The sequence below is a fragment of the Athene cunicularia genome (genome assembly GCF_003259725.1).
Source record: "Athene cunicularia isolate RWA chromosome 24 unlocalized genomic scaffold, athCun1 chr24_part1, whole genome shotgun sequence".
Taxonomy (NCBI): domain Eukaryota; kingdom Metazoa; phylum Chordata; class Aves; order Strigiformes; family Strigidae; genus Athene; species Athene cunicularia.
The window spans coordinates 4,466,862-4,483,157 of NW_020799132.1; the positions used below are offsets into that span (position 1 = coordinate 4,466,862).

At 59.1% G+C, this 16,296-nt stretch overlaps 2 protein-coding genes across 2 annotated transcripts in view; both read right to left on the reverse strand.

Annotated features, from left to right (window-relative positions):
• SC5D (sterol-C5-desaturase) overlaps positions 1 to 1,018 on the reverse strand; it is a 3,692-nt gene extending 2,674 nt beyond the window's left edge. The window contains exon 1 of the mRNA XM_026863581.1: positions 837 to 1,018. Within this exon, the coding sequence (XP_026719382.1) occupies positions 837 to 1,018 (182 nt within the window). The remainder of the gene's footprint in view (positions 1 to 836) is intronic.
• On the reverse strand, positions 399 to 16,126 carry TECTA (tectorin alpha). The gene is made up of 18 exons (XM_026863582.1): positions 15,692 to 16,126; positions 14,833 to 15,403; positions 13,668 to 14,260; positions 12,599 to 13,172; positions 10,858 to 11,468; positions 9,974 to 10,535; positions 8,568 to 8,767; positions 6,661 to 7,044; positions 5,521 to 5,807; positions 5,143 to 5,423; positions 4,873 to 4,983; positions 4,321 to 4,523; positions 3,430 to 3,593; positions 3,025 to 3,273; positions 2,708 to 2,870; positions 2,399 to 2,486; positions 1,722 to 1,838; positions 399 to 1,531 (listed from the first exon to the last, which is right to left on the reverse strand). The coding sequence occupies exons 1-18, from the start codon at positions 16,124 to 16,126 to the stop codon at positions 1,431 to 1,433; spliced, it is 5,694 nt and encodes a 1,897-aa protein (XP_026719383.1). The 3' UTR covers positions 399 to 1,430.
• Positions 16,127 to 16,296: the final 170 nt, after the last annotated feature.

Genomic DNA, 16,296 nt, shown 5'->3' on the forward strand with positions numbered 1-16,296 from the left:
CCCCCCAGTTCCCCCAGCCGCTCCCCAGCAGACCTGTGCTCCAGACCCTGCCCCAGCTCCGTTGCCCTTCTCTGGCCATGCTCGAGTCATTCAATGGCCTTTTTGGGGTGAGGGGCCCAAAACTGAACCCACTCACCGAGGGGCGGCCTCCCCAGTGCCGAGCCCAGGGCTCAGATCCCTTCCACCGTCGGCCAGAGGCCCAGGCTCTGGGGGTGACATGAAGGAGGCTGCCGCAGGGACACCCCAGCTGGACCATCGGTAGTAGATGCTCACGACATCATCTCCTTCGTTTTCCATCCTCCTAATCCTCACCCGGCGGCTCTCAACCGCCTCCTCACTAACTGTACCATCAAACCTCTCCCTTATATACAGTGTGGCAGCTCCACCTATATCCCTGCCCTGCCCATCCCTCTTACAGAGCCTGTTTACCTCCATCCCAGTGCTCCGGTCATGGGACTTCTTCCACCAAGTCTCACTGATACCAGTGACAGCGTAGCTCTGGGAGCTGAGCAACGCTTCCCGGTTCGTCCAGAGCTCACACAGGACCACACCGCTTACGAAGGATTACAACACTTTTTTATTCCCACGCAGCCGTTTCACAGAGTACAAACACAAGACAAGACACCAACACAGACAGGCCCCCCCACACCCACCGGCCCCCCCAAGGCTGCTCGCAACTCTCCCACCCGGAACCCCAACTCCGCCCTGTGCCTGTGGACCCCGACCCTGCTCTTGTCCTCAAAAAACCTCCCGTATCACAGCACCAAACACAGGAGGGAATTCCATCCCTCACTTCTCTGGCTCCTGCTCCTGCCCACCAGAAAGCACCACTTTACAACACCGGGACTGGCTTGTCACCCCCGCACTGCACTAACAGGCTTCCCAGAACCCCAGGCATGAACTTGGCCGTCTGCTGCACGCCTTGATGACCTCTGCTCTGGAGAGCCAGAGGGTGACACGCTCCCGAGGTGTCACAACATCTGACGATGATGATGTGCCGCTCCAGCCCGCAAACCATGCTGCAACACCTACCTCTGACCGAGTCCGTGCGCTCACAAGACACCGAGAGCGGCTCCCAAAGATGGTGGAGGCCACCTGCAGTGCATGCTACAAGGTAAAGCCTGGGAAAAAGCTGCAAAAAACCTCCTCAAGTCCCACATCGATGCCAGAAACCTGCAAAAAACCCCCTCCCAAGTCCCACACTTATGCTGGCAAACATCCATCTCTCGCCGTCGCTGATGCTGCGCCTGCCTCGTGCCAGCTCCACATCCAGGTCTGTGTCTGATCTCTCTCCAGGTCAAGTCCCTCTCTCGCCTCCACGCAGCAGGACGGGGCGGCGGCAGCTTGGCCACTGTGGGGGTGCTGTCTCCTACCCTACAAAGACTCAGGCTGACGTGAGAACAGTACTTGGCTGGGCGGCGGAGCCGCGCCTACGAGGTCGGGTCCCGCAGAGCTGAGTGCAGCCACAGCCACAGCTGGGCCGCCACCAGAACGGTCGCTTGGGCACGGTGCTCCCCTGAAGAGCTGGAGGCTGCCAACACAAGACGACCCACGTGAGCTGCGGCCCCGGCACACACGCAATGGGCAACTCCCTCCTACCTGCGACGTGCCGCACGTTCCAGCCCCCTTCCCCACGCCGCTCCCCTCTACAGCCCCTCGGCTCAGGTGTGGAAGACCCCCACTACACTCGCCCCAGCTCTTGTGCCACCCCCGGTACTTGCCCCTGCAGCTCTTGCCATCCCCCTGCAGCGTCCCCGTCACGCAGCTGCACAGGGGTCCATCTGCCCGGCTCGTGCAGATCTGCTCACAGCCTCCGTTGTCCTCGCACCAGTCCGATCCTGGGCACAAAGAGCAAAGGGGGACACCTGAGAGATGCTCCCAGACCCCAAGCTCCCATCCGTGGCTGCTTAAGACCCACATTCCCACAGTCCCTGCTACAACCCACGAGAGCACACCCATCACCTGCCAGGCATGCCCGCACCTCACATGCAGCGTGGGGATGATGCTACGACCCAGCTAGACCCCAAAGCAGCACCTCGTCTGATGCTCACAACCCTCCAGGGACCTTTCGGGAGCACCCACAGCGCAAGGCCACATGGCCAGAAGCTGAGCGCCCCACGCCACCCCACCATCTCCTGTGTGACCGCCCACAGAGCCCTAGGAACACACGTCCCTGAGCAAAGCAGACCCCCAACGTGGCCCACGTGCGCACCCATCCAACTAGCACCCACACACCTTCTACCCTCACCTTCTGGCAGCAAAATCCCCCCAGCTTGTCCCGATTCCTGCCCAAAGAGCAGCCTCTCCCCACAGGACATGTGCACACACCCCCCCTCGGCCCAGTGCCCCAGGATCTCACGCGCCCATGGCAGCCTTCCCTGGGGTTGCACACACTTACGCTTCCTCCGAATAGGCCCCACCGAGATGATCTGCTCCTTGGACTCCGCAGCGAACGCGCTGGCCATCCTGGTGTGCTGAGGGCAGTTCTACACAGGGATAAAACCCACCTCCGTCACCCTCGGGCCCCTTCCGCATCCCTCTGTCCAGCCCTGCTCTCCCAGTGCCTGGAGGGACACACAACCCTCCCGGCCTCGCCCCTGGGGCTCCATCTCCAGCCACCTCTCTGCGCCAGGTTGACTGGGCTTGCCATGCTCTGTTGGAGCCCTGCAAAACAACCAACCCATCCCACGGCACTTGCCCCACTTACTATTTTGCAGGAATATTTCTCCGAATCACAGAGCGAGACAGCACAGTGGAGGTGAACTTCGTCATAATCCCCGATGAACTTGAAGACGGTGACATGGAAGCGACATGTCAGTGACACCCCGTTCTCCTCTATGCCGATGGTGTTGTCCTTCATGTTTTGGCACCTGCGCGAAGCATTGATGCTCGCCCCGGTCCTCCAGTGACCAGGACCCTCCCCTGAGGGATGCCACTTGCCCCTGTCCACCTGTAAGGCCCCTCGCCCTGGGTCCCATGGCAGAGCGCTTCAATCCCGCCGTGCCACGTCCCGTGGTCACTCACCCTCCCTCGATGATGAAGTAGCGCAGCTTGTCATTGCTGTCCCGCGAGGGGGTCGCGTAGCACTTGTTCAGCATCAGGATCAAGTGGTTGGAATCGGCCCCGACGACAAAGACCCCCACATAGAGCACGTCCCGGGTGGTGAGCACCACCTCGCCCTGCCTGTATGGGTGCTTGTAGGACGAGTTCTTGTACAGAGCCATCTTGGTTGTGAAGCTCCCTTCCTGCGTTGGCACCGTCAGGTTAATCACGCTAACGATGACAACAAAAAATACTGGCTTGGATGGAGGAAAGGCTACAAACCCCCAACACGGCACTTCGCTTTGGACACTCGCTGCCTTGCTCTCTGCCTGGATGCTCCTGCACCGGCACAACAGGAGCGGCTGCGTGGCCCATCCCGCCTCCTACCTGAGCATCGGCCGCACGACCGAATCCAGGGAGATCTTGATGTCCAGCTCGTAGGCGCAGGAAAATTCCACGTTGATGGTCCGGTCCCGAGTGATGATGTTGCCCGTGTTGTTCGCACTCTCAATCCACACCGTGTTCTTGTACACTATGTGTGTGCTGTTCGACTGCAGAGGGAATGCAGGGCGTCACTCGAGACCAGCCATCTCCGCTCCCCTGCTCCTGAGGAGCACCTCAGCCCCTGAACGAGCCGTGTGACACCGAGGGCCCCGCTGGCCTCTGCCACCTTTGACCAGAAAGGGAACGGTACGGGGGGGAGCAAGGAACCACTGGGCAGCATCCTTACTCCACAGGACCTGCCTCTGTTTTCTCCAACACCCACCCAAAAAAAGCGCCTCTGAGCATTGTTCAATCGACATGTGCCCCCGCCCCGCCACAAGCATTGAGCGGGGCCACCACAGCTGACTGCCTGGCTGGCATGAAGCCATGCTGCCCCGATGGCCCCCATGCCACCAAGTTCCTCACATACATAACAGCTCAGAATACAGAGGCTGCTCTCCTCAGCCTCCCAACTACTCTGCTGTCTCCTCCTGCATCCTCTGGATGAGGACACCAGTCAGCGAGGTGAGAGCAACCCTGTGCCAAAAGATTGCGTGCTACAAAGCCCACCCGCAACCTGCTTCCCAAGTGCAAGCCGCCCTGATTGACCACTGGAGCTGTGTGTGTGTCCCGGGAACCAACTGCCTCTTGTTTCCCTTTTGCTCCACCAAGCCACCTCCCAAGGGCACGCTCCCCCCGCCTCCTCCGCCCTCACATTCGCACGAATGGGAAGACACCCAAGATGAACAGCCTGGCCCCTGCTCCCAGCCCCGCATGGCCCATGCCCTGGCTCACCTGCACCAAGTTGCCACAGTTGCCTTTGGTGTTGTTGATCTGGAAGGAGATGAAGTCCTCCCCTTCAATGCCAGGGCAGTGGCGGTCGTTGACCCGCACCCCCTCGCGCTCGAAGCCCAGCTGGAACAGCTTGCACTTTGAAATGGACACTTCCATTTGGGCGGCTTTGCAGGTCACCTCCGCATCAATGATGTCGTGGGTGGCTAGAGGAGAAGATGAGGACTCTTCAGATCACCACAAATGGCACCCAGGCTGCCGGCACAACCAGCCCTCCTCCCCACCACCAGAAACGGACCGGGACCATCTCCTGTGGCCCATCCAACATCCCTGCTGCTCCAAGTGCCCCAAAGCCAGAGATACCCATAACACGCGCTCCAGGAAACCTGCTCCCTGCTCCTGTCCTGGACCACGCATGGTCACAAAACCCCATCTCGGCAGAGGTCCTGACCCTCAGCACCTCCCTTCCCTTCCCGAAGCCCCGGCGGTACGACAACCTAACGCACACCCACGCCACCCGGCGCTGGCCCTGTGGCCAGGACGCAGAGCACTCACTGTTCCCGTAGGGCGGGGGCTCAATGCAGCCGCACAGCTCCCCGCCATTGTCCAGCTCGCAGCTGCGGTTGGGGCAGTCGGCACCCACGCAGGGATCTTCCACCACTCCTGCTAAACAGCACAAGACGGAGCACAAACACGATTTTTACCCTCGGAGCGCAGGGCGGGTGCCTCCGGCTGCCACGGGCCACCCCCACACCAGTAGTCCCTCTCCCCCTCTCCCAGTGGGACACAGCTCCCCTCGACCCAGATGGCCCCTGGCTCTCTTACAGCAATTCTCCTTCTCGATCCACTCAGTGCCCAGGATGCCGAAGGTGCGACAGGCCTCGCCGTAGGCAGCCAGCGAGCCACACAGCTGGACCTTCTTGTGGTTGTAGCAGCCATCCAGAAAGCAGGACTCATAAAAGGGCAGGGGGTCCAGGAGGCCGTAGCAGGGCTGGAAGAAGCCTTTCATATCCGTCAGCTTCAGGCAGTAGCTGTCACTCTGCAGCTCCTGGATCTGGACGTTGTCGCAGGAGGCGGCGTACTGCGAGTACTGCAGCTCGTTGCAGCTGTGGGCACCGGACACGTCGCGGGGGCTCCCGTCGCGGCCGGCCCCGCTCCCGCTCCCGCTCCCGCCCGGCGGGGAAGGGCCGTCCGACCGCTCACCTCTTCTGCATGCCGTTGGTCTTCCAGCTCTGCGCCAGCACCACGCTGCTGACCGCCGGCTTCCCCCGCAGCGTCGCGTAGTCGTCCGACTGGTCGCCGTTGAAGTTGCCGCAGAGGCCGCACACCTTGTTCTGCAGCCGCTCCCCGATGACGATTTTGATGACGTTGAAACCGTTGTAGCGGATCTGGATGTCGGGGCTGGAGTCGATGACCAAGAAGCCCTCCTGGCTGAAGATCTTTGTGGAAAGCCCCGTGACGAAGGGGATGCTCACATGGCTGCCGTTCACCTGGCACGGGAGGGGATGAGAGGCTGATGTCCCTCCTGTCCCCTCCGCCTATGGATGTGAGCACGAGCCGCCCGCAAACGGCATCGCGTCTGCCTCCCACTATCCCATGAAAACCCACCACCTCGTCTCTGGCAGAGGCTGGCCTATCCTTCTCCTCCTCCTTCCAGCTTGATGGATGGCTCCGAGCACGTGGCCTCCCTTAAATGCCCGCAAAGGGAACCCTACTCATATGCAGAGGATCGAGCATGGGACTCATCGCTCAGCAGGAAGGGCCACAGACGGTGCCCTCAGAGACCGAGCAACACTGCAGCGACAGCCTGTACCCCTCTGCTCAAAGGGCAGCTTCGCCCACGCCACCGAGGGCTGGATGATAGGCGATAGGACAAGAAGGAATGGCCTCAAGTTGCATTAGGGAAGGCTTAGACTAGATATCAGAAAGCATTTCTTTGCAGAAGGGGTTGTTGGGCGTTGGAATGGGCTGCCCAGGGCAGGGGGGGAGTTGGGAACGGTCAGGGTGAGTTTCACGGTTGGACTGGATGATCTTCAAGTCCTTTCCAACCTAGTTGATTCTGTGATTCTGTGGCTACAAACTCCCGGGCTGTGGCTGGCTCTGCCTCCTGCCAGCCCTTTCCTGCTGGCTGGCATCCCTCCCTAAAGCTTGACAGATGGTGGCCACATCCTTCACCCTGCTGCTGCTTCGACCAGGATGCAAAGCCACCGAGAGCCTTCCAGGACCCTTGCAGAGACCATCATGCGGCCCCACGTGACATCCTCCTCTGCCTGGGAGCCGGTGTCTGGCCACCCAGCCCATGGTCCTGCTCTGGAGGGGGCGGACACCCCGACAAGACCTTACCTTGACAGTATTCCTGTCACTGATGAGGATCTGCTCCTCGTTGATGTAGAAGTACACAGGGGAGATGATAGTGAGGTTGGGCGAGGACCACTTGTCAAAGTTGATGATGAGCTGGAAGGAGAAGTCGGGCAGCTTCTGGCAGATGGTGGAGAGGACGAAGGCGCAGTTGGCGGGGAAGCGGAGGAAGGCCCCGTCAAAGGTGCGGAAGACGCCGCCGCCCGCTGCCAGGCAGAAGGAGCTCCTGGTGCTGAAGCAGCCGCGGACGCCGTTGCGCAGGGCACACTCCTCGTCCGACTTGCAGTGCCGCGGGTCACACTGGATGAGGTTGCGCCGGAAGCAGCGGCACCGGCGGGTGCAGTCCCCGTTCCAGAAGAGCTGCTTGGGCTGAAAGAGGGACCTGTCACCGGCCAGCAGGGCCAGGGATCCCTGCCCTACCCTCTACGGATGCTTGGGCCAAGGTTTATGCCCATCTGCCACACAGCAAGCGAGAGTGGGGCAATGAGGACAGAGGAAAAGGTGCAGAGAACACACTGGAAGCTTGCACATACCTTGCAACATCTCTGCTACCCACAGGCACAAGGCAACTGCGTGTTTCTACTGCCACCGCAATCTCCCCCGCCTCTCTCACACACACAGACGACACGGTGTGCTAAACCTCTCCTTGACCTCTTTCTTGCACCCTGTCAGCTGCCAATCCAGCGGCTAGGGTCCCCATATGAGAGTACCCCAATAGCGGCTCTTTATGGGTGCAGGGCTTGCCAAAGACACTTTATGCAGAACAGATTCACTGACAGAAAATTCAACCCACTACAATACGAGGGATGCCACCAGCACAACACCCTGTTAAATCAAACGCCCAATTAACATCCAGTAGCTACAAATAAGTAAATTCCATGTGAAACAGTAAACCCGTCTCATGTGGAATAACTAGAACAGCGTGGTCATACAGGACTAGACTCTGGCACTCGTCAAAGCCAGTCTTCCCAGTCACCACCCTTTCTTTCCTCCCTCTGCCAGTTCCCTCCCTGGCACATGAGTCACTCTCACCCAAAAAACCACGTGATGATTTTGCCAGACAGAAAGACTGGCTACACAGCACACTGTGGGAGGATGTCCCCCTCCTGTCTACCCCCAGCACCCCCTAGAGCCATGAGAGCCCCATGTTGCCACTGCATCATCCCTACCCTCACCAACTACCGTGCTTTCCACCACCAGTGTGGTAGTGGGATTTCACCTTGTGGAGTCTTACCAACTCCCCTCTTTTAGGAGATGCAATTCTCATGGGCTCTCAGATCGAGGTTTCCTTGCTCTACACCAGCCTTCCTCACACCAGAGCTCCAAAAGAACGGCTGTGAGAGACTTGGGCTGAAAACAAGACCGGTGTGGGAGAGGCGACCTGACCCGAGTGCATGCTGGTGGTCAGATCAGAGCGGGACCCCGGCCCCATCACAGGGACTTCTCCAGCAGGAGGGACAGGGATATGCAGCTCAGAGGAGGAGCTGGGACACTGCAGGACAGCTTGGCCCCAGCAGACATCCCACGGGCCGTGGCCAGGGGGATGGAACCTGCTTCGCCTCTCTCTGCCTCCGCTTGATGCCTGTCTCCCGCTCTGCCCCTTGTTCCCCGCTCACTCTTGCTTGGTGCAAAACCACCAGGCTTCAGGGCAACCCCCAAACGTGGCCGTGGACCAGCAGACATGCGTGATGCTGATGAAGGAGAGGATCTGTCCCTCCAGGCCCTGCGTAGTGCTCCCTCTGACTGAGGCTGTGACCCTGCAAACAGGCCCAGCGCAACACCCGGTACCGGCCCAGCCTGGCCCCCAGCCCCGCTCAGGGCACGACACTCTGCCCAAAAATATCAGAAAGAGGGCGGGAGAAAGCCGTGAGAGAAGGACGTGGGTGGTGTACCTCATAGTATTTGCCGTCGGAGTAGCAGCCGCAGTTGTGGGGGAGGATGCAGCTCTTGCCGTTGAGGACGTACCCAGGGTCGCACTGGCACCCCTCCACGCAGTAGTGGCTGCAGTCGCTCTTCAGCCGGATGGCAGCGCACCGGGGCTGGCACAGGGACACGCAGCTCTCGTAGTGGCTGTTGGGGGGACAGCTGACGGCTGTGACGTTACCAGAGGACAAAACGGATGTAGATTAGCTCTCCAGACAAAACCGACCTAGTGGCCAGCCACACGTGGGGCTATAATCCCTGCCCCTGGTGTCCCTGGGCAGTTAACTCCCCTGCCAGTGTGGTCCCTGCCATGGGCCATGTCACCCAGAGAGGTACCCGGAGCTCCTGGGCATGCAACTGAAGGGAGAAGGCAGCCTTCGCCCTATGCCGCTTGCCAGCTGCCTCGTCCAAGATGAGCGACACTCCTCCATTACTCACCACTCTCTCTGAGCTCCTGCACCCCAGTTTCCCGAGAGCCCTTTCCCCGTGCTCCCTGCTCTCCCACAAACAAGCCTGCTCACTGACACCAGACTAACATCCTCCTGTGGGAGGGATGCCCGTGCTGGCCCTGGGACCCTTCAGGCAGCGTACGGAGCCTCCGCGCTCTCCGCGTGGGGACACATTTCAGGGGATGTGTTTTTGCTGGGCCGGTGGAGCATGAAGCCTGTGAGGGATGCTGCCCGTGCCCGAGCAGGCTGCTTCTCCCCATTTCAGGCCTAGCATACGGGATGCTGGTTGGTGACCTCGCCCACCCCTGCCCTGCAAGAGCGGTGCCTTCTGAGCCATGAGTTTGCTTGTAAGAAGGAAGAACGACATAAATTTAATTTTCAGTCTTGTTAGCAAAGACAATTACTTCCCATCTGATTCACCAGATAGATTGAGTGCCAGAGAGGCTTGTGGCCCCCATCCTTGGGAGCCTAATTGAACACTGCTTTGTAATCTTATTGACAAGAGCATGCGGCTTCATTAGAGCAAACACGCACTCCTAGCTTTGAAGCCGACTAATATAATGCCTGTTTAAACAACGGAGGGATGGCTGATACCTTCTGAACTTGAGGCTTCTCTCTTTCCATCCCTGCTCCCGCTATGCCCCACGCAGTTCGTAACAACTCCAAGAGAATGTAGTGCCCCAGACCTGATCCCACACCTCCCCTTTATCCAGCAGGAAAGGAGGGGATCCCCAGGGCCATCCCTGGGTGCTGACTGTGAGGACCTGGGACGTGTCCAGGCCAATGGCCTGGCGGCAGCAGGTGCTCACTGATGCTCTATGTGGTGCTCTGCTGCCTCTCTACGGGGTGAGCTCCAGCAAGTACTACGGTGGAATCCCAGGAATCACCCTGAGAGAATAAGGACCTGGAGGTACGGTGGCACTTACAGCACGAGGTGAAGTTCCTCCAGCCGGTAATGGCGATGCCCTGTGTTTGGCATGTGCTGGCATAATTCTGCAGCCAGCTGCAGGCCGTTTGCATGGCTCCCCCGTCGACGCAGGTGTCAAAGAGGCAGTTCTTGTAGAAGAAGCTGGGGCTGATCTTGCTGTGGCATTTGGCAAAGACGCCACTTTGGCTTGGGATGAGGCTGCAGAGCTGCTGGGGTTTCCAGAAGCCTTCCACCTTACCGCAGGCAGGGCAGCGGTCACCACAGCCCACGCGGCAGAAGGCATCCCGCTTCGCCCAGCTCTGGACGAAGTCAGCGACACTGGCAGCCGGCGTGCCACCCACAGTCGCCAGGTCATCCTCAGGGTTGCCATTGTAGCGGCCGCAGAGGCCGTAGGTCAAGTTCTGGAAGCTGCGTGGGACCGTGACAGAGAGGAAGGTCTTCCAGTCGTACACCACCTTCAGCCCAAAGTCTGTCTCGACCACGATATGAAAGCCAAAGGCAAAGATGTTCACTTTGCCCTGGCCCAGCTTCAGGGGCAGGTAGAGACGCTCATCGTTGATCTGCAGGGGAAGAAAACAAGATGCCCCGTGAGTGGAAATGATGATCGGAGCTGCCACGGGAGGACACAAATGAGGGTGGCTCGGCACTCCCAGAGCAAGGTCCCTACCAGCCTCACCTCTACATCCAAAACAAGGCAGCCAAAATGGAAGCCCCCTCCAGAAGTTGTGCATGGCAGCATCCCAGGGACGAGCCCAAGCATACACACTTCCCAACCCTCGGAAAACCTTGCGAGCCATAAGGCCTCATGCCTAGGGAGCCACTCCACGGTTTGGGAGCCATGGCAGGGAGAAATAACCACGGCCTTCCTGGTCCTGCACTCACCAGCACAGTATATTTGTAGGCACGATGAATGACGATGTTGTAATTGAAGACCTCCACTTCAACTTGTTTCACCCACAGGGCCAGAGAGGTGTCCCGATCCTCGTTCTTGGCTGTGACAGTGAATGCTGGGAAAGTGTCCGAGCGCTCTGCCCTTGGTCGAGCAATCGTGGTGCACAGGACCAACGCACAGCTGCTCTGAAAGTCGAAAGAGTAGCCATCAAAAGTCAGGTAGTGTCCGTAGCCGGAGATGATGCAGGAGGCGTCAGTGCGAACGTGGCAGTAGTAGAGGCCGTTCTCCTCCAGGCAGTACTCATCATCCTTGCAGGAGATGTTCTCGCAGTACACGCTGTTGTCAGAGCCGTTGCAGTAGCAGTGGAAGTGGCAGGAGATGTCCATCCAAAAGGTCTGGTTGGTGGCCAGCTGGCGCCCCTCAAAATTGCAGCCGCACTCGCCACGGGGAACGCAGCGGGTGCCGCGGAGGGCAAAGCCCTCGTCGCACTGGCAGCCCTCTGCGCACGTGTCCGCGCAGACGGGGCCCGTGGCCAGGGTCTCGCAGGTCTCCACGCAGCTCATGCACTCCTCGAAATGGCTGTTCTCCGGGCAGGAGAGAGCTGCAAGGCCGACAAACACGGAGCATGAGTTCCTAGCTCTGGCAGCCCCGGGGCAGCCCAGGGTGGGGGAACAGGCAAAGGGTGGGAACAGGGTAAGCAGTGACTGATTCGAGGGGAAAAAGCAAGAGGGGAAACAGTCCCAGCACCGTGCTGGCCACCAGCTTTTCCCATCCCCTTTGCAATCTCTTTTCCTCTGGGCCACCGCTCTCCTCACATCACAGCTCTGTCCTGCCACGTGCAGAGTGACAATTCCTCCCACTACGTCAGAGAGTACGAGGCCAAGGCTCCCCAACACACACATCCCTCAAACCTCCACAGTGGAGATGTGGGCTGCCTCCCCGGCACGTACTGGGGATTTTTCACATTCCCTTCTGAATTATGAATGTTTTCCCATCATCAGCAAGTTTATAGCGACAGCTAAAAACAAGCGTTATTCAAATTATCCTCTGGTGGTGGTGTACAGCACTGTCAGACACCATCTGCAGCTCTGGAATGCTCCTACACCGCATCATAAAACTCCTGATGCCTCCTGAAATACCGCCCTGAAATCACCTCACTGGGAAATCTGTCTCTGCCGGCACGCGCGCCTCTTCGAAACCAAGGCAGTGCCTTACCTGCAGGGTCCTGAAACATCACATCCCTACCGCGATTCCCCCTTCCCTTCCATAAGCTACGTGGGAGAGCGCTTCGTATGCACCCGCCCCGTTCCCGGCAGAAAGCTCGACGGGGCACAGCTCTTCCGATGGCAAAGCCGATCTGTGGTTGACCAGTAGGGAAGAGAGTAGGAAAATTGCCCCAAGTTGCCGGTGTTTAGGTACTTCTGGCCCTACCCCTTCGTAAGACTTGGGAAATCTAATGCTGCACCATCAGGTCAGGGCCTCCCTCCCAAACAGCTCTTGTGCTATTGAGTGTCTTCCAGCCCAGGCACAGAGGAGCACCCACTGAGTAAGGGGTACCCCGTGGAGATGAGGACGCAGGGGAAAGAGAGCCCATACTTTTTGGCGTCCCACAAGAAAAGCTGCTCTACATCTGTACACCTGCAAGCTCCTGACAAAAAGACTGCCTGAAGTCAGCGGGGTCTTTGAACACTTCTCCCCATCCTAAGAATTTAAAAGCTTTGGCGGACTCACGGCAAAAACTGTGGCTCCTCCACTGGCCGATGTCCACGTCGGCGTTCTTGCAGGCACTGGCGTAGCGTGCCACTGAGTCGCACAGCTCCGACACGTTGCCCCCGCTCTGGCACAGACGGAAGAGGCACGTCCTGTAGTAGGCCGAGACGTTGACCACGCTGTGGCATTCCAGAAAGGAGCTGTTGGTGGGGTCGTTGATGAGGCCGCAGTTGGAGCGGCTCCTGTAGGACTTGAGCAGCTCCGAGTCGTTGTTGCAAGCCTTGAGGAGGTCGCCGCACTCCCCGTTGCAGATCTCGTCAAACGTGGTCCAGCTCTCCAGGAAGAGCTCCAGGTTATCCGTGCACTTGCCCTTGGGCAGGCAGAACTCGTCGCTGGCGTTGCCGTTGAAGAAGCCGCACAGGCCCCCGGTGCAGTTGAAGTAGGCGGTGGAGAGGCGAATCTCCAGGAGGCCTGAATCATAGTAGCCAATAGCCAGGAGCCCCTCCGACTCCATCATGGTGCCATTGTCACTACGGTAGATTTCCAGGCGGCCGGAAGGGTGGAAATAGGGCAGCTCCACATCATAACCGTTCACCTACAAGTAACAAGCAGATCGAGATGCTTCAGGGAGGGCAATACCACTTGGCACGGCTGTTCCTGTCTGCGCTGCAGAGAATGCTAAACTCTTCCTGACATGAACCCACCCTCCAAGGCCCAGAACCTCCTCTGAGTGAGGGCATACAGCTGCTCCCTTGCTTTCTGCCCCGCAAAGGATGTTTTTCCAGGCAAAAAAAAACAAGTTGTGGGAGACAACTGCAATGTCAGAAAAGTCTCCAGAACTGACTCAGCAAGCGAACAGGAATAACCGGGCTGTGACAACAACTTCACAGGCACCTAAAGGGCCTCCACACCGTGACTGACCATGTGGGTTTTCGCCAAGTGCCACTGTGGTGCCCGAGACCCCGACCTGGGGTAACAGTCCAGGACCACAGACCCATGAGCCCTTCTCCAAAGGGACGGTGGATCACACCATGAGCCATCACCTCGTACCCCAGTGCTGGACTGGGCCACCCGATGGCCAAACCTTTACCTTGACCTCCATCAGGCCGATGCCTCCAATCTTCACCTCTTGGCCAACTGCTTGGATCCGCACGACACGTGGCCCATTGGGAGCAGACCCAGACTTCTTTTGGCTGATGTCCACCTCGATGAAGTCCGGTCTCTCCGGGCAGGTTTTGAGCAGCGTGTAGGAGTTCTCCAGTGGATAGGGGAAGGTGACGCCATCAAACGTCTGCAGTACCTGGTTCTGCCCCACCAAACACAGGGTCTCCCGCTTGGGGTAGCAGCCCCGGTAGCCGTTCTCAATGGCACAGACCTCTCCTTTGGGACAGGTGGTGTTGAAGCACCTGGCCTCCCCGCCGTCCTCACACTGGCACTCCACTGTACAGTCCGCTGCTGCCCAGAAAGACTCCCCGATGGCGTAGTACCGGCCATCCACATCGCAGCCACACTTCTGGACAGGGACACAACGGTCCGTGCTGAGGACGTGGCCCTCGTTGCATTCGCAGCCCTCAACACATGGGGAGGTGCAAGCCAGCGGGGCTGTCAGGTCTGAACACGTGGCAGGGCAGCTGCTGGCACATATCGAGTAGTGGCTGAGCTCCGGGCACTGCACGGCTGTTGCTGTGGGTGCAGAGGGGAGACAAACAACAGGACCACCATGTTATGGCATGGTTTGGGGCCAATTACCTCTTTCCCATTGACCCACAGCAGAGACAACGCAAGTGACCCTGGAGGCCAACTTGACGGCAGAATTAGCCCCTTCATCTCCCTCCTGTGCCTCCCCGGCTGTTCCTCACATGCAAGCAAGAGCTTCTCCAAAGCAGCTCCAGAGCCGTGGAGCTGCCCGCACTATTTAATGCCTCAAGCAAGGAGGGTGGGTGAGAAGCATGCCACCAGCCAGTCCCTGGTCTGCTTCAGCCTCCCTCTCTTACCAAGGCAGCCGACCATCTGCAGAGCAATGTGGAGCTCCTGCCTCGTGCCCAATTCGTGCCGCACTTTTGCTGGCGCAAGAGTCTGATGCCATGGAGAGGAGGGACTGATCAGCTCTCACCTGACTCCCTCAGCCGCGGGCAGCTCCCTCCCCTGGATTTCTGCCCCCTCATTTCACACACTGCTGGACACAGGGCAGAGCCCTGAAATCACTCCCCTTCTCCAGAGGGGAAGGCTCCCGGCACGAGCATGTAAAGGCTTACCGCATCCCGTCTGGGCACGCCACTCTCCCACCGAGATGCCCAGGGCCTGGCACACCGTGGCGTACGCCTGGATGGCTTGGCACAGGCCAGTGCCATTATCCCGTGCGCTGCAGAGGTCGTAGACACAGCTGTGGATGAAGGCAGTGGGGTCCATGACGGTGCCGCACTCCCACAGCGGCCCACCGCTCTTGTTGATGAAGCCGCAGTATTCGGAGGTGAAATAGAGAGATTCGGTGGCGGCGTCACAGACGCTGCAGTTGTCCAAGCAGCCGAGAGAGCATTTCCTCTCAGGGTGTGGCACTCGCCAGCTGTCACCCAGGTCTGGCACAGACATGGCCAACCTCCCGTCCGAGCGGAGGGTATCGTCCTCAGGGTCTTTGTTGTAATTCCCGCACAGACCGCACGTGGTGTTGATGTACGAGCCCGGAATGGAGACGGAGGCATAGTGTTGTCCATCGTAGGTCACCAGCAGACCAAAGTCAGTCTCCAGGGCTGTGGACAAGCCGCTTTGGTAGACTTTTATTGCACCCAGCTCCAGGGAGACAGGAAGGGACACCACCAAGTCATCCACCTGCAGGAACAACACCAGGACTGAGCCGGCACGTGAAATAACAGAGCTCTCGTACGGGGAAATGGGCAGGAGACCTACGGCCTCCCTGTGGAGCCTTAGGGTTAAGGATGTGCACAGGACATCCGTTGGTAAACCACAGGCATTTGCTGCCATGCCCGTCACCCGTGCCCATTCCCCAAGGGAGGCACAGGGCCCAGAAGCACTGTCCCACGCTCCCAGGCATACCATCACGGTCCCGCTTCAGATGAACCAACCTGGCAAGCTCTCCACTGCCAGCAGGGCTCTTACCTTTGCTTTCCCAAAGCTGTCCTTGGGGAGGACGATCTTGTGTGAGTAGACCTCCACAAAAATATCCCTCAGCCAGGAGACGGAGGAGCCGCCTCGGTTCTCGTTCTTGGCCTCCACGTTGAAGTAGGGCAGCTGGGAGCCTGGCCAGCACTGCCTGGCGAGGAGGTAGGAGCAGGAACCCTGGAAGTGAAAGAGGAAGCCATCGAAGGTGTGGTAATGTGGATCTCCGAACACCACGCAGGTGCTGCTCTCCACCGGCACGCACTGGAAGAACTTGGTCTTCAGCTCGCATGCTTCAAAGGGGCCACAAGCCATCTCCTGGCAGAGGATCTCGTTGTTGAAGTCCAGGCAGCGGCACTTGGTGGTGCAGTTGGCGTTGTCCCAGAAGATCTCCCCTTGACGGAGAAACTGTCCTAGAAAGACAGAAACCCGCATTACGTGAGTTCTCTGAACAGAGGAACAGGCTCCAGCTGCACCGCCTCAGTCCTCAGAGGGGGCTGGCAGCCCTACCATCGAGGCTGCCACCGCAGCGTCCTGCCGGGCTCCGCAGCCGCTTTCTCTGCGCAGACTCCGGGTAGGAGCCACCCAGCCAAGCGCTGTGATCA

Bases quoted from the DNA above. Each gene is read 5' to 3' on its own strand.
- TECTA (XM_026863582.1), bottom strand. From the start codon at position 16,126: ATGCGGGTTTCTGTCTTTCTAGGACAGTTTCTCCGTCAAGGGGAGATC. The intron at 8,768-9,973 runs GTAAGTGCCACC...GTAACGTCACAG, and splicing joins GAGGAACTTCACCTCGTGCT to CCGTCAGCTGTCCCCCCAAC. The intron at 4,984-5,142 runs GTAAGAGAGCCA...TGTGCTGTTTAG, and splicing joins GATCGAGAAGGAGAATTGCT to CAGGAGTGGTGGAAGATCCC.